The sequence below is a fragment of the Scyliorhinus torazame genome, chromosome 9, assembly GCF_047496885.1.
Source record: "Scyliorhinus torazame isolate Kashiwa2021f chromosome 9, sScyTor2.1, whole genome shotgun sequence".
NCBI lineage: Eukaryota > Metazoa > Chordata > Chondrichthyes > Carcharhiniformes > Scyliorhinidae > Scyliorhinus > Scyliorhinus torazame.
The window spans coordinates 170,529,282-170,553,372 of NC_092715.1; the positions used below are offsets into that span (position 1 = coordinate 170,529,282).

The 24,091-nt window shown below is 45.0% G+C and overlaps 1 protein-coding gene across 3 annotated transcripts in view; it reads left to right on the forward strand.

The window, feature by feature from the left end:
- Positions 1–24,091, forward strand: part of secisbp2 (SECIS binding protein 2) — a 159,623-nt gene that overhangs the window by 78,805 nt on the left and 56,727 nt on the right. For all 3 annotated transcript variants that reach the window (XM_072516780.1, XM_072516779.1, XM_072516778.1), the window contains exons 11-15: positions 1,885–2,017; positions 2,191–2,363; positions 5,838–5,988; positions 12,671–12,818; positions 16,635–16,855. In XM_072516780.1, the coding sequence (XP_072372881.1) occupies positions 1,885–2,017; positions 2,191–2,363; positions 5,838–5,988; positions 12,671–12,818; positions 16,635–16,855 (826 nt within the window). The remainder of the gene's footprint in view (positions 1–1,884; positions 2,018–2,190; positions 2,364–5,837; positions 5,989–12,670; positions 12,819–16,634; positions 16,856–24,091) is intronic.

Below are 24,091 nucleotides of genomic sequence, written 5' to 3' on the forward strand. Positions count from 1 at the left end.
TTGACTGCTTTCAGTTGAATAAAATTCCTGTGTAATGTGGAGAACACACTAAGGATAACCAAAGGTGTTTGCCTTGTGGTTTTGTTCAGGGAATAATTTATCTTCTAAATCGCACAGTATCTCAGATACAGGTTGATATTAAATAAATGCATTTCTGCTTCGTTTGAGGGTTGTTCTACGTTATATAATAATCGGAAAAATAACCCCACCATGAGCTCCAGGAATATTTTAAAGAATACGTTAAGTAGAAACATGTGCCTCAATATTTAGCGGAGTGGGTGAAACTGAGAAATTTGGCACAGCCAGGGACATGATGATCTCATGCCGAACTTGACAATGGGGCCTCATTAACGCTTTTATTTCCGTCCCCTGGCCAACAGGATGAATCGAACATTAGTGGGAAGAGACCATTCCAGAGGATCATTGGGGAACATAGGAAAAGAAGAAAGCCATTCAGCCCACTGAGGATGTTCTGCCATTTAATTAGATCATGGCTGATCATCTACATCAAAAACACTTTCCTGCACTATCTCCATTTCCTTTGATATCATTACTCTACAGAAATCTATTCATCTCTGTCTTTAACAAGCTCAATGATTGAGTTTCCACAGCCCTTTGAGGTAGAAAATTCCAAAAATTCCTCCTCAACTCAATCTTCAATGGCCCACCTCTTACTCCGAGATTATGTCCTCTGGTTCTAGACTCACCAGCCAAATGAAACAAGCTGGGTGTGATTGAACGGGGAAAAAGTTGATAGCAGGGTGTCTCTCGGCTCCTGCAGTACCAAGAATGGCACGCTATCAAATGGGGCTCCTTTTTGGCCTCGGTGAAGAACATCCCACTGAGACCGCACTTACCTTCAGCTCATCAGTGCAGAAGGAGATTGGGGTGCCATTTTTAAATGTTGCCCCGATCTCTCGATTCCCCCACCCCCTGACTGCGGCCTCTGGGCCCCCTCAATGCCCCAACTTACCTGTTAGGGGATCCTGGAGCCCACCCTCGCCCCACCTCATCATGGCAGGTCACCCCCGGGCCCGATCCCTGGCACGGGCAGCCTGGCACCTGGGCACTGCCAGCCTGGCACCGCCCCACTAGACTGGCAATGCCTGGACACCTTGACACTGCCCAGATGCCTGGCTGGCAGCGCCAAGTTAGCCGGGTGGTAGTGGGGGTACTACACCCGCCCAGAGCGTGAACACCTGGTGCCCACCCCCTCAGGTGCCATTACGCCTCGTCCACATTTGTGCGGGCCAGTGCTAAAAGCCGCCAAGTACGGTCTCCCAAGTACGGACATTTGTTCCAAGGCCTTGGGAGAATCCGATGCCAACATATTTATGTACGCCTAACTGCTCACTTAAACATGTAAATCTGTGGGCGTAATCCAGATTGCGACGTCTCGCAAGATCTCGTTGAATCGGGTGAGGCGCAAATCTTGTGAGAGGCCTCACCGGGTCAGGCGCAACGAGGCCATTCAACGGCGCCCCTTATCTACATCCACCCTGCCAGGTCCTGTAAGAATTTTACACGTTTCTATTAGATCCCCTCCCTTCACAACTCTAGAGAATACAGTTTTCTTAATCTCTGGGTATGTGGTTCCTTCATGGGTCTATTTGAATATTTGTTAGGATGAAGCACAAATACTTTGGTGACTGGTAGTGAGTCTGCTTCTGTTTTTCATAGAGATCCTGCAACTCCAAATTTTTTCCGGGCTTTATAACTGAAAACTGGAAATTTCAAAATAAAGTCACAATGTTGTAATAAATACACTATTGTACAATAGATCTTTAATATGTGATAATATTTAATGACTTTGGGTGCCTCTGATCATAATAAATGCACTTGCAATGCAAATATTGTCAATAACAATAAAATTGCTTTGTTTAGGAAGCTCCAAAGAAGAGTGGTAAAAAGAGTAAGGCGCCCATGCAGCTTGACTTTGGTGACATGTTGGCTGTCCTAGAACAGAAACAGCAGGAGAAGAAGTCCAAGCACACACCTAAGCCAATCGTACTTGCAGGTCAGTATTTAAATTACTCCATTCCATCTCTTCCCCTGTTGCATATTTTCAGGCATCTATTTCTTACTGTAGTTAGTGCTTTATGCTTTACATCATTCTACTTTTGAAGCATTAATTATGATTCCTTCTAGATAATCTTTTATTTTTGCTTTGTTGTGAATTGTGTGTTGCAGTTGGAGGGATGTTTCCATTGGTTTCCAAAGAAACCACATCATCCAAGAGACAGCCTCAAAGCTCAGGTCAGGAAAAGGTTCCTCACAACCCCTTGGACTCAAGTGCCCCTTTAGTAAAGCGAGGAAAACAGCGAGAAGTCCCAAAGGCGAAGAAACCAACATCATTGAAAAAGGTTAGTTGATGTAACTATTGTTAATTTTTTCCAGTTAGATAAATATTCTTTGTAGATGGAGAAAAGCACTTATGATCCTATTTGGATTACTTCCTGTTACAAAGTAAAGAAATATTGTTGTCAGTGCTCAAAAAAATACATCTCCACTGTGTCATTTTCCAAACACGTTGATTTACAGAACAATGCTGTGAAAGCAGCAGCATAACACATTCCCAAATCTGCGAAGTCACATTATTACTTCAACAAATGAGCTCATCCCCTTACACAATTACCAACCTGGATTCCACTCTTTAACTCACTGCACGGTTGGAGGTATGTCTTCTGTTGGTATCAACCAGTTCATAAAGTTTTAAAATTATTATTGTAGTTGCACTTGATAATTGCAATAATAATGAGAAATTGAATGTAAATATGCCATGGGGATATCTGCTAAGGAGGTATCTATGACCCTCATTATTTTATAGACCTCTGTAAGATCAACCCTATGCCTCCTTTGCTCCAGGGAAAAAAGTCCCAATCTATCCAGCCTCTCCTTATAATTCAAACCATCAAGTCCCGGTAGCATCCTAGTAAATCCTAGTAAATGCCCTAGGTAGCTGCCTAGGGGCAGCACGGTAGCATTGTGGACAGCACAATTGCTTCACAGCTCCAGGGTCCCAGGTTCGATTCCGGCTTTGGTCACTGTCTGTGCGGAGTCTGCACATCCTCCCCGTGTGTGCGTGGGTTTCCTCCGGGTGCTCCGGTTTCCTTCCACAGTCCAAAGATGTGCGGGTTAGGTGGATTGGCCATGATAAATTGCCCTTAGTGTCCAAAATTGCCCTTCGTGTTGGGTGGGGTTACTGGGTTATGGCGATAGGGTGGAGGTGTGGACCTTGGGTAGGGTGCTCTTTCCAAGAGCCGGTGCAGACTCGATGGGCCGAGTGGCCTCCTTCTGCACTGTAAATTCTATGAAATCTTTTCTGCACTCTTTCTAGTTTAATATCCTTTCTATAATAGGGTGACCAGAATTGTACACCGTATTCCAAGTGTAGTCTTATTAATGTTGTGTACAACTTCAGCAAGACATCCAACTCCTGTATTCAATGTTCAATGAAACCAAGCATGCCAAATGCCTTCTTCACCACCTGTCCACCTGTGACTTTACTTTCAAGGAGCTATGAACCTGTACTCCTGGATTTCTTTGTTCTGTAACTCTCCCCAACTCCTTACCATTAACTGAGTAGGTCCTGCCCGGATTCGATCTACCAAAATGCATCACCTCACATTTATCTAAATTAAACTTCATTGGCCCAATTGATCAAGATCCCGTTGCAATCCTAAATAACCTTCTTCACTGTTCACTTTGCCACCAATCTTGGTGTCATCTGCAAACTTACTAACCATGCCTCCTAAATTCTCATCCAAATCATTAATATAAGTAACAAATAACAGTGGATCCAACACTGATCCCTGAGGCACACCGCTGGTCACAGGCCTCCAGTTTGAAAAACAACCCTCTACAACCACCCTTTATCTTTTGTCGTCAAGCCAATTTTGTATCCAAATGTCTACCTCGCCCTGGATTCCATGAGATTTAACCTTATTCACCAACCTACCATGAGGGCCTTGTCAAAGGCCTTGCTAAAGTCCATGTAGGCAACGTTGACTGCACTGCCCTCATTTACCTTCTTGGGTACCCCTTCAAAAAACTCAAGCAAATTCGTGAGACATGATTTTCCACTCACAAAGCCATGCTGCTGTCCCTAATCAGTCCTTGCCCCTCTAAATGCCTGTAGATCCTGTCTCTCAGTATACCTTCTAACAACTTGCTAGACCCGTCTGTAGTTCCCAGACTTTTCCCTCCAATCTTCACGCACCTCACCTGTGGCTGTCGATGATTCAAATATCTCTGCTGGGGGACCCGCAATTTCCCCCCTAGCTTCCCGCAATGATCTGGGATACATTTCACCAGGTCCCAGGGATTTATCTATCTTGTTTAATAACTCCTCAATTAATTGTATTTTTTTATTCTGGCTCCTGATTTAGACAATTCAAGTTTTGTTTTTTTTAAATTCCGATATTGAGTTACCCCATTCCAAAATTAGTTGTAAAATTTTAATCTGTATTTGTGTAATTATTTGATAATCTAGATAAATTGATATCCAGAACAGTCCTATAATTTTGGAAAAATAAGTTGTGCAATAATGAATTCACCACCAGGTGTCACTGTACATTTAGTATATCATCTTCAGAAAGTTTACCAAGATACTAGCAGCAAAACATTCTTGCTACATCAGTGAAGTGAAAGTACTCAGCTGGTCCATCACCATTTAAGTGCAGAACCCTCTTCAGTGGAAAAAGATGTCACCAAAGTATTATTAGGTTGATTAACCTGCAAACTGCTTGATAGAGGACCAGTAACCCGGGTAAATAATGTAATAAAGATCAACTGAGTGAAAAAACATTACAAGAACAAAACACTCAAAAAGCTGCAATGATGAAAAATGAGGTCGGAACTAAATATGAAAGATCCCACACCAAAGCTGTGTTCTGATGAAGAATCCACATTCGGATATGTAAACCCATCTCTCCTCTTTCAGTGCACTACAAGTCATATTGGTTCATTTGGAAAGAAATTGGTGTGGGGTTTGCCAGCCCGGAGGTTTGAAGATAGTGTTTATCTTAGTCAGAGCATTCTAAGGGCACTAAGAGATTAGAGTTAGAGTGGGTATAGGAGAGAGATGAGTTGGAGGAAAGTCTGAACCTTGTGGACAGAAGGGAGGAATTCCGACAAAAGATCATTAGATCGAAAATGCCTAATACATTGTGAAAAAACACAGTGAAGGAAGTACATGTCTGAAACATTAGTGTGCATGCAGGGGTGTGTGGGGTGGTGCACGTGCAGGCAGAGGTGTGTGGGGTGGTGCATGCACAGAAGGGTAGCATACGTGCTGGCGCAGGGCGGGGTCAGCGGCCGTGACTTCCCAACCCTGTGTACGTGAATGACTGTTCTATATCCCCCCCCACCCGCCCCCTCCCCCACGTGTGCAGGGCTACACTCCTTCCCCCCCCCCCGCTCTTCTCCCCCCCCCTCACATGCGTGACACCCCCTCGCTTTTTCCCGACGTGCGCGTGGCTCTCCCTCCCAACCCCACTCCTTTGCGTGTAACTCCACAACTCTCTCCCTCCCTCCCCCCCCCCCCTCCCCCAACTCTCCCTCATGCACAACTCCCACCCCACACCTGACTCTCTTTTTCAGCCCCCCCCCCCCAAGCTCTCGGGATCCTCCCCTCTGCCACCTCCTTTCTTTGCCCCCCCTCCCCATTTATTTATTCCTCTTAATGCCAATGTACTTATCCTTTGATTTGGTTTCGGCACATGATTTTGTATTGACTTACCTATTCTCCCTTGCAATCCCTGGTTCAGATTTTGGATGCCTCAGGTTTGGTTGTGATTTGCTCATATTTAAAATTAACAGTAATCTTTTTCAATTAGATTATATTGAAGGAAAGAGAAGAAAGGAAACAGCGGCGTTTGCTGGAAGAAAAAGGACTGAATCCATCAAGTTGCGACATATTTTCTCAAGCACTTGCTGTAGATCAGGATGTGAATCTGGACACACAAAATGGAACAGCTGAATTAAATGGCAAGTCATTTTGTGACCATTTTGTTTGAGTCCTCTTTACCCCATAGCAGGAATGAATATTATCCCAGAAATTCTGAAACTACACATATTTATTCTGCAGTTAAGCTTTGTAAAATATCCATAGGAATCTGATAGAAATGCCTGGACCCAGCAATAGTGTAATTAGAAACAGTGACTGTCTATTTAAAGGTGACCTGTTGAAACCGGTCAGATTGGCAACAGCGGAGCATGCAATCTTGTGTTGTCCTGCACGTTGAGCTTTTCAGCACCTCTGCTCCGATGAGTGAACTCTTCTATTTTTGTTCACTAGTCAAGAGCAAGTGAGGTATTTCCAATGAGTAGGGTTAGAGGGTGGAGGATAAAAAGGACCTAGAAAAGGGAGAGTAAAAACAACTAGAAGACTGAGAAAGGGAAAGAAGGTGGGATGAGGGAGAAGGCGAGAATGTTGACATGAGTTTGATAGGGAGATGTGGAAGGTAAAGTAGAGAAAAAGGACACAAGGGGTGGTGTTGGGGAGGGGAGTAGAGGATGGAGGGGAGAAAAAGAATGATGGTTAAGTGGTCTGCTCCGATGAGGTGGCTTGATCCTGGTTGCAAACATGTTTGGGAGATGGGAGCTGTTACTTGGCTGAAGAGTATGAGCTTCAGTCGCCTGAATGAAGATTGATGTGGGTAAGATGCACATGTGAGATGTGTGTGATCCTATGCATCCACCTAAAAAGTGGATAGAATCTGTTTAATATTTTACCTGAAAGGCCAGACTGCCAGCCGAGATATTGGACGCGATTTTCTGGAAAAATGTCTTAAGTTAATTTGTGGCGGGTTTTTCAGTGAGTTTCCCGCCGGCTCTGCCAGCGAGTTCCCCACCACTATTCAATGTTACTTAGTCATTTTTGGGGACCCTGGGGAGTTTCTTGCTGGTTTAGCCCACACTTGGAATTTTCATTTTGCACTGGGGAGCTGAACTGAGATTGGGGCCACCATTTTGAAAGGGTGCCCCTATTTCTAAGTGAGCTTGTGGGTCCCCCACATCCCCCACCCATGGGCAATGTCACCCCCCACACACATGGGCACGATCCCCCTCCCCCCAAAGCCCCCTTACAGCATTCCCTCCCTTCCAGGGCCCCTACGTACCTGCCCTGCACACCCCAACCCTTTCAGCTCACCTTCCACTTTCCTTTCATGGGCATGGCCCGCCTCAGCCCCTGGCCCTTGGCAGTGCCACCCCGGCACATGGGCACCCTGGAACCTAGGCAGTGCTCCTGCCAGCTTGGCTGTGCCATTCAGGTATCTTGGCAGTGCTAAGGTGCCCACGTTCCAGGGGGGGAGCTGGGGGCCACCCTGCACTGACCCAAACCATCCAGGAGTTTGCTATGGCCCGGGAGATCCCCTGGGTGCCGTTCCACGTTTGTGTGGACCAGTGTTGAATGGTGCCTGGCTGCGGCCTCGCTGGTGAGGTCGGTGGATCCCGCAATGCCGGTGAATGCTGAGTAAATTTGCCTAAGCTGGTTTAAAACCGGCTTCGGGGCACGCCGTTGGTCCCACCCCTTGTGGGCGGGATTCTGACTCCGACGCCTCGCGGGACTTGGGTGAATCAACATCTGAGAAGCCTGCTTGAGGGTTCTCCTGGCATTCACCGGCTGCACCGCGTTCAAGCGAGAGAACAAGGTGGCTGGTCGATCACGCCCATTTTGTTCAAATCTCTGGAGTGGAATTTGAGCACACAACCTTCTAACCCCGAAGGGTGCCACTACTGAATCATAATTGACAGAACCTTTTTTACTTTCCGTTCTTATTAAATTTACAGCTTGACGTCTGTTAATTTGATTATTGCGATCTTCCTAGTTCCTCTGATTAATTTTTCCACAGTTTGAATTGAATAAATACATTTAAATCTTAGTTTACATCAAAAGAAACCTGGACCCTTTCCTAATTCTTTTTGCCACAGCAATCCTTCATCTTTCTCGCAGTCTTTCCATAATTTGATTCTATTTCTTTACTCCTTCTGACCATTTTGCCAGCACATTAGCACCCTTTCTTTTCAGATGTAGATCATTGTTTTTCAAACTTTTTTGCCCAGGAACCATTTTTACCAACTGGCCATCCTTCAGGATGCACGCAGCCGAACTTCGTGACCCACGCTGCCCAAACTTTCATGACCCACTATTTTTGATTACCTTTAACGTGACAGGTGAGCCTGCTTGGTACTCATGATCTCACTTGCTTTGTCATTCAATGTTACATTTCTGCTAAGGACGTCAACTGATAATTTAAGTTCTCACTGCATCCATTGTAAAAAATCAGAAGCTTTGTCCTCGAACTCAAGATGCTTACTCTTCAAATGCCTTTGAATATTTGAGGGTTTTAAACTTTCATTTTGCCAGTACGCCTCTGCATATAACGCACATGGGCTTGGCATCCTGATTTGCATTGGCACAATTAATAAAGTCATACCTTAAAAAATCTGCTTTATACTGCTTTGTTTCTGATTTCAGCTTCTTAATGGGTTGCTCGCCATAGGCTTTGGAGTTCACACCACCACTGCTTTGTCCTGCTTCTGAACAGCTCTCTCCTGCAGATTCAGTTGTGAGATTCTGGCCTATATGTGTCTCTGGCCCTCTCTTCCTTATCACAAAACGATCCACTTTCAGTTCTTCAGCGCTGGCAGCTATAAAATGGAGGAACCTCTGCTCAGTGATTACACGCTGGGAATTCGCTATCCCAGAGTGCAAGGGATGCTGGGACAGTGAGTAAATTTAAGGAGGAGTTAGATGAGGAACATGATTGAATGGCGGAGCAGACTCGATGGGCTGAATGGCCTAATTCTGCTCTTGTATCTTATGAACATGTGACGTCAGTGTATGTGGCGCGTGACTAACTCACTACTGCCACTTCCGGTGGGAGGACTCCATGGTTTGCTTATAAAACTAGTCCTGGGACAATGCACTGATGCCATGAAGAGGCTCTGGGACTCTGCACTGGCAGATTCGGCTGAGGGGGCACGCATGCGCGGGACGGCCGGCAATCTCAGAAGTCCATCGCAGCTGGCATTTTTAAAAGCCGGTCGCGGCTGTTGGGCATTCCTCCCGTGATCATGAACGCCGCGACCATCCCAACACTCACCACGACTCTCCCGACACCCGCCTGTGGATCGAGACCCAGAGTTTGAAAAACCCTCATAAGAACTAGGAACAGGAGTAGGCCATCTGGCCCCTCGAGCCTGCTCCGCCATTTAATGAGATCATGGCTGATCTTTGTGGACTCAGCTCCACTCTCCGGCCCGTACACCATATCCCCGAATCCCTTTATTCTTTAGAAAGGCATCTATCTTTTTCTTAAAAACGTTTAAAGAAGGAGCCCCAACTGCTTCACTGGGCAAGGAATTCCAGAGATTCACAACCCTTTGGGTGAAGAAGTTCCTCCTACACTCCGTCCTAAATCTACCTCCCTTTATTTTGAGGCTATGCCCCCTAGTTCTGCTTTCCCCGACCAGTGGAAACAACCTGCCCGCATCTATCCTATCTATTCCCTTCATAATTTTATATGTCTCAATAAGATCCCCCCGCATCCTTCTAAACTCCAATGAGTACAGTCCCAGTCTAATGTATACCATTCTTGCATCATGGGTCCCATTTGTTCCCGAATTGGAGTCAGTGCCCAATGAAGTGCAGTCCCCCGTCCCCCCCGCTGCCACTACACCTTTAACCACAATTTGATGTCCTACTCTCCCTGTTTATTCTAGCACATGCCAGGGTATATAATTCTGACAATACCCAATACTGCTCCTAGCATTGTCTCCCAATCTTCTAAATTCTTTTAATAGGTTTTTTAGGTTTCTTGACCTAATATTTTTGATTCCATCCATAAGTTCACGATGATTGGTTGCTCTTTCTCCTGTACAAAACTTTTTTTCTAGTCTATGCGCCATGGACATATCATGATTACATTTCTAGCTGTGTTACAATTTTTCTTCCTTGAACTAGCTCTTTATTTGTGCAATTTACTTTCAATTAATGACCCTGGCCAGAGTTCATATTTTTCCATAAGCTAGAGCTTCTAATTTGTTCAGAGCATCAATTTCTCAACCACTTCTCTTAGATTTTGAGGTTAATTTGCAACAGCTGTGTGAATTTATGACATTTCCCAAGTCAGCATTTGATGTCAAAAATCCTACAACTTGTAAGAATCACGGGCGGGATTCTCCACTCCCGCGCCAAAGTGCCCACGCCGTCGTGAACGCCGTCGAGTTTCACGACGGCGAGAAACGGCCCCTATCCCGACCGATTCAGGGCCCGATAATGGGCTAGGAGCGGGGCCGCGTCATTTACACGCGCCAGGCCTTGTCGCCACGTAAAGGCGGCGCCGCATACATGACGCGGCCGGCGCCGCATAACTGGCGTCACCCGCGCATGCGTGGTTGCCGTCCTCTCCGAGTCCGCCCCGCAGGAAGATGTCAGACGGATCTTGCGGGGCTGCGGAACAAAGGAGGTCCTCCTTCAGAGAGGACGGCCCGACGATCGGTGGGCACCGATCGCGGGCCAGACCCCATTTGAGGCCCCCCCTCGGTGCGGGATCTCCCCCCCCCCCCCCCCCCCCGCAGACTGCCCCCCCCCCCAGCGTACCCGCGCTTTTCCCGCCGGCAGCGTCCAGGTGTGGACGGCGCCGGGGGGAACCTGCCGTTTTGGCCTGGCCGCTCGGTCCATCCGGGCCTGAGAATAGCAAGGGTGCCGGAGAATCGCCATTTTGGGTGTCTCGGGCGATTCTCCGGCCTGCGCCACGGGGAACTCGGCGGGGCCGTTCTCGCCGCTTGGGAAAATCGCGGGAGGGCGTCGGACCGGTGTCGCGGGAAAATTCGGCGACCCAGGCGATTCTCCCAACCGGCGCGGGAGTGGTTAATCCCGCCCCACACCTTCCTATGCTCTCGTTTCAGGTTTAGCTAGTTCTATAATCTATTGTGGTGTACCTGATTCCCACTCCAAGCAAATTTTTGTTTTAGTGGTGCTTACTTCCTTTACCGGTTCACGTTGTGATATGCTCTTGGCTCGGTATTTTTGCAGATATTTTGGGTTGTCTGATCTTGAGTAAAATGCTTTTGCAAGTGAGGACACCCCGCTTCCTATTCAGGCCCCCTAAGCCCCTTCCAGCACCCCCTCCTAACCCATTACACCCCAGCCCCCCAACCTCACGGAGGTCCCTACTTACCTGCCCCGCACTCCCCCACCCTTCAAATCCCCCCTTCACCCTTGTTTCATTGGAATGGTCCCCTGACCCTTGACAGTGCCACCCTGACACTTGGGCACCCTTGCACTGGCACCCAGGTAGTGCTCCTGCTGGCTTGACAGTGCCATCTGGGCACCTTAGCAGTGCCAGGGTGACAGTGCCAAGATGCCTGCGTTCCAGGGGAGGGCCACTGTGTCACCCTGACCACCTAGGGGTCTCCGATGGACCGGGAGACCCCCCCCAGATGACATTCTGCCTGGTCCACGTTTGTGGAGAATCAAGGAAGGGCAGTGGATCCCACGCAGGTAGGTCGTAAGTCGGTTTACAACCTACTTCTGCGAGCGTCAGTCGGCCCCGCACATTTGGGGCGGAGTTCCAACGTCCAGCGGGAATCTGGAGAATCTCACGAGGCGTGGAGCCTGTCGGGCTCCCTTGAGCCCAACGCGGCTGGAGAATCGCGCCCTAATTGTCATTGAATAGCAGTGGGCAACTCACTGAAAAACCCATAAAAATGAACTAAAAAGATTCTTTCGGAGAATCGTGCCCAATCTTACAAATAAAGAAAAAATATTGAGGGTTTAATCAGTATCCTAGCCTCTGTTAGAGTCTGGTCTAGGGTCGTAATACTATTAAGGTTAATGTAGGTACCAAGTGCAAGGAATGCTTGGCTCAAGAGGAGAGGGAACAACCGATTAGTCAGTATGTGTACAAATTTTATGTTCTTAGCTGTACCTCTTACATGGAGTTTTCTGAAAACAGAATTTTCAACAGAAAAGTTAAAGGACTAGAACTAGGAGGAGGAGTAGGCCATCTGGTCCTTCGAGCCTGCTCTGCCATTCAATGAGATCATGGCTGACCTTTTGTGGACTCAGCTCCACTTTCCGGCCTGAACACCATAACCCTTTATTCCTTTATTCTTCAAAAAACTATCTATCTTTATTTTGAAAATATTTAATGAGGGGGCCTCAACTGCTTCACTGGGCAGGGAATTCCATTGATTCACAACCCTTTGGGTGAAGAAGTTCCTCCTAAATTCAGTCTTAAATCTACTTCCCCTTATTTTGAGGCGGTGCCCCTTAGTTCTGCTTTCACCCGCCAGTGGAAACAACCTTCCCGCATCTATCCTATCTATTCCATTCAAAATGTTATATGTTTCTACAAGATCCTCCCCGCATCCTACTAAATTCCAACGAGTACAGTCTACTCAACCTCTCCTTGTAATCCAATCCCCTCAACTCTAGGATTAACCTAGTGAATTTCCTCTGCACACCCTCCAGCGCCAGTATGTCCTTTCTCAGGTAAGAAGACCAAAACTGAACACACTACTCCAGGTTCTGTTGAGCAGAATGCTTTTGATGAAAATACTTAATTTAGGAAATTTTGTTCTGCAGTGTATACTATTCTGCAACCTGGAAAACATTAATGCTCTTTATAATTTTATTATTTACATCATTTTGATTCAGATTCAACAGAAGATTTGGCTAATTCTGCACCTTCATCACCCTGTCAAAATTTACAACCCCTTTCTGAAAAAAACCCTGAAGGAACATGTACAGAAAACATTCTGATGAATCCCAGTCGTCCGAAGATACATAGCAGGAGGTTTAGAGAGTAAGTGAAGTTCTGGTGCTATATGCTGGAATGAGTTTCATAATTGAAAGTGTCCCTTAATTTACTCCCTGAAGATTAGTGTTTGAATATATTGCATCAGATTCTGTAACATTCTGATCCTCTGGTATGAACGCCTGGATTGAGTGGCACTTCAGAGAAATGTGAGTTGCTAGACTGTGAGGACTGGAATGCATACAGGTGTTAGACTACTAACAATCAAACATACATCAAGCAGTAGACTTCTTGAGACCAGAAACACCCTTCAGGTCTTCCACCACTTCTCCCTTCAGCATTTGTAGCCTGCTTTCCAACTCTGTTTTCATCCCCTCCCAAAACCATGATCGATATCTCTTTCCCTCAACGTCAATTACATCCTTTTCAGAACCAAAATCATAACACCCACCAACATTTTTGCAAATACTACCTTAAATCTTGTTTTTATAAAGCACTTTCTCGTCCTTCATATACCACTCTCTCTTCACATTCATCATTGTTGCCCAACTAAGTGCTCACCTCTCTAGCTACTCTCTTTTCCAGATTCTTGCCGTAGCATCCAGACGATCCTAATCAGTTTTATAATTGGAATGTAACTAGGATTTCTTCTCTTCAAGTTCCCACTTTTCTGGCTCAGAATCTGTCGGTCAGGCTATAATGTGCGTTGAGATTTTACTTTTATATAAGGCGCATGATGTAAATATTTTCTTGTGGTTGAACTACAAAATGCAATACTGGAGATTAGATAATGACAACAACTTGTATTTATATAGTCCCTTTAATGTACTAAAATATCCAAAAGCATCACGATACTGAGCCATATTGGGGCAGATGGCTAAAGCTGAGCCAAAGAAGTAGTTTTAAGGAAGGTCTTAAAGGAGGAAAGAGAGTTGGAGAGGCAGAGATGTGTAGGGAGGGAATTCCAGTGGTTAGACCCTTAGCAACTGAAGGCCAGAATTAAATGGGTGCAAATATCTGGAGACTTTTGGGACTGGAAGAAATTACAGGGACGGGGAAGGATCAGGTTTTGAAGGTATTTGAATTTAAGAATTAATATTTATACATCAAGATGTTGCTTAACCAGGAGCCAATGTAGTTCAGGGAGCAATGGTGTGATGAGTGGGCAGGACTTGGTGCAGCAGAGTTTCGGATTGCCTCAAGATTGCAGATGGTAAAACGTGAGAAGCCTGTCCGGACTGCATTAGGAATCAAGTCTAGAGGTAGCAAACGCATTAATGAGGGCGTCAGCTGATGAATTCTGACGGGCAGAGTCAGGTGATGTTATGGAGGTGAAAATAGACTGTTTCAGTGATGGTGCAAATGTGTGGTCAGAAGCTCATCTCAGGGTCAGATATGATAGCAAGGTTGCAAACGACCTGACAGCCCCTGGTAGTTGCCGGGAAGTGGCTTGAATCAGTGGCTAGGGAATGGAGTTTGTTGTGGGGTCTGAGGCCAATGTTGGATAAATTGGAGACAGTGGAGGAATCAAGAGACTGATTTTCCACTTTCTCTCAGTGTGCCCTATCTCACCTTCTGAACTGCTAGGAAAATGGACGTCATCATGGTTAATCATAAGTGCATGTGTACAAATTGCACCATCATAACAAATTTTAGTGTAGCGGCACTATTCACCTACAGCAAACATCATGAAGGAAATGTACTTAAATGTGTTAGAAAAAAATATAAAAAACAGTTAAAGTGCATATATCTTGGTTTAATCAGTGTGAGATAAGCATTTCCGCTTGGGACAGCCTTGAGCTTGAGTATAAACTAGTATCGTGTGCAGACTTTCGGGCTCAAGTCACAAGTTTCCGACGTTTGCCAGGCACATGGTTTCGGTGTTGAGAGGGCGGGGGGCTAGCAATTTAACCACAAAATTAAGCTGCAACTCCATTCAGCAGCTAAAGTATGTGGTCTCCTCTGAAAACCAATCAATAAGTCTCTTTATATAACAGGTTTGAGTTTATTGAACAGAAAGGCAGATATCTGAATCTAGCTCTCAAGTATGCCACCGCATTTGGAAATTAAATATAATTACTTTGTATTGTTACCTTTTATAATTGGCAAATTAATTTCTCACCAAGATATTCATTAGATCCTGTATCTGTTGGTGCAAGGGAAAGTTTGGTCCTGGGGTTGGTGGTTTCATGGCAGAATAATGTGTGGGGAACTCTGCGTTGTTTCTGATTTTGGTGAGCATGATGCCATCAGTGAATACTTGGATGTTCTGTTTCCCCAACGTGGTTGACTTTAACTTAATATTGCAAAAATATTTTAATTTGCGTGAGCATTAACCGTTTATCCCATTATTAGGAAGGTAAGAACGTTAAGTGGTTTGTAAGTGAGACAATTGGGAGTTTTTTAAAAATACATTGTTCACTATTTGTCTGTCACTGTCTGCTGAGATCATGAAGTTGCATCTGTCTGGGGTTTAACCACAAAGTTTGGCATTTTATCGCAATGTTCATAATTTACATACCGTAAAATACATTTCCACATTCCTCTACAGGATGTGAAACCTTGCAGTTGTGTGAAATCTTTGATGTTTTGAAGCTTTATTTCAGAATGTATAAGCACTTTTATGGGGTAAAAACCTTCATTTGATTTGAGAGATTTTCTGAGGTCAATTACCTTCTCCTTGTCAGTTTTAATTCTATTAGTTTGTCCATTTTCTTGCCAACTTTCTGCATCAATACCTCGCCTCCCTCTGGGTCCACAGTTACGTTCTTGTCTCTTGTTCACATATCCATTATTCATATGTAATTTTTGATGGTGAGGTGACGACTACCCCACAATAGGAAGCATCACAAAAGTGTAACTCTACCCTCTCCCAACAGCACACATACTCACATGCACGTACACACATTGTTTGGGAGTAGATGAAATTTGCTTTTCCCGCATGCTGAGTAAATTCTAAAGTTCCTACTACTGACCTGGCTGAAATGAGCTAACTCCATTTCAAGGTGAGGATTGACCTTCTTTGTCATAGGGCTCTTTGTCCATAGGGCTCAGCTACTCGCACAATAAACCTGCTTAACCTGAATGTCTGTCTCTCTGTATTTAGTCCATTATAGCCTGAATGTTGCATTCTCATGAACAACCCATGACACAAACTTTTAACTTGGTCATAATTACATTTGCGTATTTCAGTGTGATATTTTGGTATTTTTTTAAAGTTTCTTTCTGGTCTTATTTTGTAAATACTGCAGACTGCAATGGTGTAGACAAACCTCAATTGTGGATCCTAAAAATACCTAGTTTGGTATCAGCTATGGGCGGCCTGGTGACCCAGTGGTTAGCACTGCTGCCTCACAGCTCCAGGGACCCGGGTTGAATTCCGGCCTCGGGTGACTGCGGAGGCTGCACTTTCTCCCCGTGTCTGCGTGAACTTCCTCTGGGTGCTCTGGTTTCCTCCCACAGTCCAAAGATGTGCAGGTTAGGTGGACTGGCCATGCTAAATTTCCCTTGGTGTCCAAAAAGATTGGATGGGGTTAGGGTGGAGGTATGGGCTTGGGTAGGGTGCTCTTTCCAAGGGCGGGTGTAGACTCGATGGGCCGAATGGCCTCCTTCTGTACTCATCATTATCCTTATTGTCACAAGTAGGCTTACATTGCAATTAAGTTACTGTGAAAAGCTTTGTAAATTCTATGATTAATTGCCCCTCAGTGTCCAAAATGTTAGGTGGGGTTACTGGGTTACAGGGATAGGGTGGAGATAAGGGCTTAAGTAGGGTGCTCTATCCAAGTTTTTTTTCTTGCATAATATGTACTTTATTGGAACATTGTTGACGCACCTCACCATGTTCATGTATTTTTCCTTCAGATATTGCAGCCAGGTGCTCAGTAAAGAAGTTGACAATTATGTGACTGACTTGCTGAAAGAACTTGTTCGTTTCCAAGATCGCTTGTACCAAAAGGATCCAATTAAAGCTAAGAAAAAACGTAGGATTGTCATGGGGCTGAGAGAAGTTTTGAAACATCTAAAGCTGAAAAAGCTGAAGTGTGTTATCATTTCTCCTAACTGTGAAAGAATACAATCCAAAGGTAAGTTCTTTATAACTGTTTCTTTTACAGGATGTAGGAAGGAGAAAAGTTAATAGGCACAGGAGTATGCCATTAAATGCACCAAGTCTGTTCAGCTATTCAGTTATATCATGGCTGACCATGGCTGTCCCAACTCCATATCCTTTTAATGTATGGATAAATATCCGTCTTAGATTTATAAATAACAGTTGACTTAGCCATCAATTGCCATTTGCAGAAGAGTGTTCCAAACTTTGCATGTGAAAGTGTTCCTAATATCACTGCTGAAAGATCAGACACTAATTTTTAGACGAGGCCCCTTAGCCCTAGACTCGTCAGCCAATAGAAATAGTTTCTATCCACCCCATCTTACCCCCTCTTAACACCTTCAACTTTGACCAAATCACCCCTTAACTTACTAAATTCAGCCTTAATTTGTACAGTCTCTCCTTGTAATTCAACCCCTGGAATTCAGATATTGTTCTAGTAAATATACACTGCACATCCTCCCGAGATCAATATATGCTTCCCATGGTGTGGTGCCCAGAACTGTTCACAATACCGCAGATGTGGCCTACTGAGTGCCTGTTTAGATGTAATTTAACTTCTATCCACATGTACTCTCATTCTCTAGATATCAAGGCAAGCATCTACTAGCCTTTCCCTGTTATTTTCTGAAATTGTCTCTTCAGACTCCACATTTTATAGCTATTCACCATTTTAGAAAGTCTTCTGTTCTATTGTTTTTAGGTCCAAAATGGATGTCTTCATATCTGCCTACATTTGCCACAATTTTGTATATCCATGTAATCCCAACAGTGCAGAAGGAGGCTATTTGGCCCATCGAGTCTTCACTGACCCTCTGAAAGAACACACAACCTAGGCCCACTCCCTGCCCTATCCCCGTAACCCTGTAATCCCATCTAACTGTTGGACACTAAGGGGCAATTTAGCATGGCCAATCAACCTAACCTGAACATCTTTGGACATTAAGGGGAAATTTTAGCATGGCCAATCCACCTAACCTCCACATCTTTGGACTGTGGGAGGAAACCAGAACACTCGGTGAAACCCACACAGACACGGGAGAATGTGAAAATTCCAAACAGTCACCCAAGTTCAGAATCAAACTCAGGTCCCCCCTTTGTCATCTATGTTTTCACCTGCAGCACGTATCTTTGTATTATGGGAAAATGTGGATATCTGTAGCTTTCTATACCACCTAAGTTGTTAATAAATACAGTGAATAGTTAAGGCCCCAACGCACCTTTTCCAGGGCACCACTGGACAGCCTGTCGATTAGAGAACCTGCGCCCATTGTCCCTGCTAGTCTCCTGCCACTCAGCTAATTTCCTAACCAGATCAATAATTTTACTTCAGTTCCATATGCTTCAACTTTAGCTAACCACCTCATATGAGGGACTTTATATGGGAGAACATTCCAACCAGACAATGTGCAGCTCGTTCAGAATATGCATTGGCCATGGTTGCAGAGAAGGCTGCAGCTGCACTGCAGTGTCTTTTGCATTAAGGGAGAACATAAGAAATTGCAACAGAGGGCTCTTCTGTTGCTTTCCTTTGTTATAACAATTCTGGTACATTATTGCATTATAACTGTTGCATTGTTTCACTTCTTGACCAAAAACGGTAGCAGTTACAAAAAGAACACATTGAATTTAGAACAGAACTAAATCCATTGTAAATCGGAAGCATGTTAATACAAGTCTTGCTGTGTTGCCAAATGACATTAAGACACAAAGTTTAACAATTCTTATGACTGTGAACATTATTTTTGGTGTTATACGTAATTATATCTAGTGTTAAATGGGAGGAACAACAGGTTAATTTTTTTTTGCCTTTTTTTCTTTCGTTCAGAATATTTCAGTGAAACCAGTGTTTTATATAGGACTGCATTTTCTGTGTCAATGCGTACATATGGAAATTAACCATTTTGGGAAGTTGCTGACTGTGGGTTTAATGAATGACTAATTGTTCCTCATGACATTGCACATGGACTATTGGACAAAAGGGCATGGAGTAGACCTCTTGGGCCCTCCCTGACAGCAGCTCTTGAAATAAAATGTCCATATTTCTGATGACCATTTTAGCTGTCCTTCTACTTTCTCATCACCCTCTTTGAATAGAAATCTTGGGATGGTCCAGACGCCCAAACGGGTGAAATAGCCTCCGTGAACATTGAACGAGGATTATTCAAATATAGCAAGGCCAAAGCCAGGCTAGTAAAGTTAAAAACGATCCAGGATGGGCCAGTGGAATTTAAAATAGTCTCATAAATATCCCAGAATTAAACGGGGACCAGAGAAGTCCCAAAACAGAAAAAGAGAGAGTCAAAGAGCCTGGAGGAAGGCAAGTTATTAAACCAGGTAAGGAAAAGTTAAGGAACTGCTTGTAGTCTTCTTTCCACATTTAAAGAGGGACAAAGGGAGTCTCCAAACAGACGAGCAGATATGGAGGGAGATGCCTCATTCACTTGAAAAGCCACCAGGTGATACACTGATAGCTGACTGTCCACTAGAGGTCAGTACTGTTTCAAAAACATGGAGTTTATGGCACAAGAGAGGGACCCCAACCAGGTTGGATCCCATAACCACCCACCCTAATGCAGAATCATGAGGCAACCTGACAGGCTTATCCACTGCATTTAAAATCATCCATAACAACACCCCCACCACAAGCTAGAGCACTGTAGCCCGATCTGTTGTGGATACAGGAGAGGCCCCTTCCAGAAGGCAATCTTCCTATCATCTGGGCCCAGTAAATCTGGCCCAAGTTCAGGAGCAGACTGACCACCTGTCGTGCCCAGCAACAGAAACTGGAACAAGCCCCGAGCCAGACGCTGAACCGGAATACCCGAGAAAAAGGCCCAAGTCCTGTTAAAATGTCTCAATCTCCAAACATATAGCCTAATTACAGTTTGAGCAGCTGAATTTTCAGGTTCCAAAGTTGATCGGGAGGAGCTTGTTGAGACTGGAGCTGCTCAGACTTGTGATCAAATGGCCAGGCACTCATCGAGTGAGATGCACAGAGGCACAGTGGTTAGCACTGCTGCTTCACAGCGCCAGGGAGCAGGGTTCAATTCTGGCCTTGGGTAATTGTTTGGAGTTTGCACTTTCTCCCCGTGACTGCGTGAGTTTCCTCTGGGTGCTCCAGTTTCTTCCCACAGTCCAAAGGTGTGCAGGTTTGGTGGGGTTGCAAGGATAGGATGGGGAAGTGGGACTAGGTAGGGTGCTCTGTCAGACAATCTGTGTAGACTCTGTGGGCCGAATTACCTTTTTTTTTGCACTGTAGAGATTCTATTCCCATGTGGATTGCCCAGACAAGCTTGACAATCATTCACCAACTGAGAGCCAAGCATCCTGTAAAACCCCAGACCCTACTTAATCAGGAGTTAGGCAGGGTTCTGCTTTGATTATGCTTGATCCCCAACAGAGGAAAATCAGAATTCTAGCCCAAATAGACTCTCCTCCAAGGACCAATTCAAATCCTCCCAAGTCACTTAAACCTTTGATATCCAAAGACAGGATAGTGCCAGAATGAAATTAACGGTGTGTCTGACATTCCAGTATGAATGAGAGAATGAATGCATACTCTTTTACTCCCTATTTTTCCTTCATAAGATCACACGTACAAATGTATCAAAAATGTTGGATTTAATTTTTTCTCCCAAGACTGCAGGGCAACTCATACCCCACTCTATATATTAAATGTATGCAGATATCCTCATGGCTATTTCTGCAAATTTAAAAACTGGACAATTTAAAAAATGACTGTAGCTACGACTGTATGACTCTCTATCAAAAGGAGCTTCCAAGGCATTATCAAGGAAACTTGCAACTTGTTATTTCTGAAGAGTCACTAATGATGTCCCTGTGGGCTGCACAGACCAAATTGAAAGAGAACTATACAAAGGCCATCTGTATTTCAAAACCCAGGCTGGCCAACTGGAGTCTACTCATCTGCGAAGGACCCCGTAACCTTCCTTTTCGTTCTTAATGGCTGGGACATTTAACAATCCCAGGATCCCAGACAAAGGATATACTTCCCTTGCCAATGTGGAGAGTTGGGAGTCATATGACATAGACCTCTAGTTTGTGAATTAATATTATCTTGTGGGACTACAATCTCAGTCTGCAGTTTACCGTACTACAAGCATTCTCACAGAAAAAGACTCTGCTTGGGTATGGACACCTGCCCCCATCTACATTGCAATTATTGAGATTTCTGTACCATCACCTAGAACATTAATTGGGGTTGTCACATTGTAAAGAGTTTAGAAGGAGCAGATTTCTTGGAATGTATTCAAGAGAGTTTTTTATATCAACATGTCAAAGGTCCAACAAGGATAGTGCAGTGCTGGAGCTTGTTCTGAGGAACGAAACCAGACAGTGTTCGAGGTAGCAGTGGAGGAGCATTTTAGTGAGAGCGACCACAATACCCTATGTTTTAAATTTGTCATAGTAAAGGAAAAAGATGCTCTGGAAAAAAAGGATTGGGGGAAGGCTGATTTTATTAAAATAAGGCAGGATCTGGCCAAAATAGACTGGTAACAGCAACTTCTGGGTAAATCTACAGTAGAACAGTGGAGGTGTTCAAATTGGAATTGGTGAGTGTACAGATCCAACATGTTCCCTTTAGGTTGAAATATAGGAGCAACAAGCCCAGAGAACCCTGGATGTCTAGGAATATTCAGGACTGGATAGGAAGAAGAAAAAAAAAGAGGCTTTTAACAGGTACAAAGGAAGCAAATCTAGAGAGGTACTCATAAAATATAGAAAGCGCAGGATGGACTGAAAAAAGCAATTAGACGAGCAAAGAGCGAGCATGAAAAAGCACTGGCGGGTATGATTCGGAAAATCCCAAAATATTCCATCATGCAAAAGGATAACCAGGGAAAGAATAGAATCCATTAGAGACCATGGGGGTAATCTATGCGTCGAGCCGGAAGACGAGTACTTTACATCTGTCTTCAGGGTGGGGTGATGATGGCATAGTGGTATTGTCAATGGACTGATGATTCAGAGACCCATGATAATACTCTGGGGACCTGTGTTCGAATCCCGCCAAGGCAGATGGTGGAAATTAAATCCAATAAATATCTGGAATTAAAAGTGTCATGCTGACCATAAAACCATTGAATATCATAAAAACCGCTACAAAGTCAATAAAAAAGAAAGAACCCGGACGGACCACCTGGCAGCGACCTAGGCACTGGAAAAAAACAATGGCAAACCCAGTCCTGTCGACCCTGCAAAGTCCTCCTTACTAACATCTGGGGCCCTGTTCCAAAATTGGGAGAGTCGTCTCACAGACAAGTAAAGCAACAACCTGTCCCATCAGCAGAGGTGTCGGTATACAGTTGGGAGGGAGTTTCCCCGGGAGTCCTCCACATCGACTCCAGACCTGCTGAAGTCTCATGGCTTCAGGTCAAACATGGACAAGGAAACCTCCTGCTGATTTCCACGTACCGACACCCTCAGCTGATGAATCAGTACTTCTCCATGTTGAACACCACTTGGAGGAAGCACTGAGGGTGGCAAGGGCACAGATGTACTCTGGGTGGGGACTTCAATGTCCATCACCAAGAGTGGCTCTATCACCATTACAGACCAAGCTGGCCGAGTCCCAAAGGACATAACTTCAGACTGGGTCTGTGACGGGTGGTGAGGGAACCAACAAGAGGGAAAAACACTAGTCCTCATCCTCACCAGCCTGCCTTCCACAGATGCACTTATGACAGGAGTGACCACTGCACAGTACTTGTGGAGACAAAGTCCTGTCTTCACATTGAGGATACTGCCTGCTAATGGTGTTGTGCAGCGCTAAATGGGATAGATTCAAAACAGATTTAGCATCAATGAGACGTTTTGGCCCATCAGCGGCAGTAGAATTGTACTCAGCTTAGTAATATGGCCCGGCATATCCCCCACTCTATCATACCACCAAGCCAGGGGATCAACCGTGGTTCAAAGAAGAGTTCAGGAGGGCATACCAGGAGCAGCACCAGGCATACCGAACAATGAAGCTACAACACAGAACTACTTGCATGCCAAACAACATAACAGCAAATGATAGATAGGGCTAAGCGAGCCCATAGCCAACGGATCAGATCTAAGCTCTGCAGACCTACCACATCCAGTCGTGAATGGTGGTGGACAATTAAACAAGTCACTGGATGAGTTGGCTCCACAAATATCCCGATCCTCAATGATGCCGATCCTCAATGATTGAGGAGCCCAGCACATCTGTGCAAAAGCCAAGGCTGAATCATTTGCAGTAATCTTTAGCCAGAATTGCCGCCTGGATGATCCATGCTGGTCTCCTAAAGAGGTCCCCAGCATTACAAATGCCAGTCTTCAGCCAATTTGATTCGCCCCACATGATATCAAGAAATGGTTGAAGACACTGGATACTGCAAAGGCTATGGGTCCTGGCAATATTCTGGCAATAGTACTGAAGACTTGTGCTCCAGAACCTGCCACGCCTCTATCCAAGCTGTTCCAGTACAGCTACAACACTGGCATCTAACCAGCAATTTGGAAAATTGCCCAGGTGTGCCTTGTACACAAAAAGCAGGAAAAATCCAACCCAGCCAATTACGGCCCATCAGTCTACTTTCAATCATCAGTAAAGTGATGGAAGGGGTCATTAACAGTGAAAATGGAAAAAAAAAATGAAAATCGCTTATTGTCACAAGTAGGCTTCAAATGAAGTTACTGGGACTTCTGGTTGCGGCGATGACCAGCTAAGCCGCACGTTTCGGCGGCTCCAGCTCCAACGGACCTTCGGGAAATTTTTGCACGACGAAACCCGGTGTGGGGTGAGTTAATAGGCAGTCCCCCCCCCAACGAAAGAGGAAAATATCGGCGGCGGCGGCGGCTACAGCGCGAGGAATCCTCGATGATAGGGACAGAAAGGAAAAAGAAGCAAGATGGCGGCGGAGAAAGCCCAGGCGACATGGGGGCCCGATCAAGACAAATTTTTAAGACGGTGTGTGGAGCTACTAAAGAAGGAGGTGCTGACCCCGATGCTACAGGCAATTGAGGGGCTTAAGGAGGCACAAAGGACCCAGGAGACAGAGCTCCGCATGGTGGAGCAGAAGGTGACGGATAATGAGGACGAGATCCTGGGCCTGGCGGTCAAAACACAGACGCACGAGGCGCTCCACAAAAAGTGCATTGAAAGGATTGAGGCCGTAGAAAACAGAGCACGAAGGAAGAACCTTCGGATTCTGGGTCT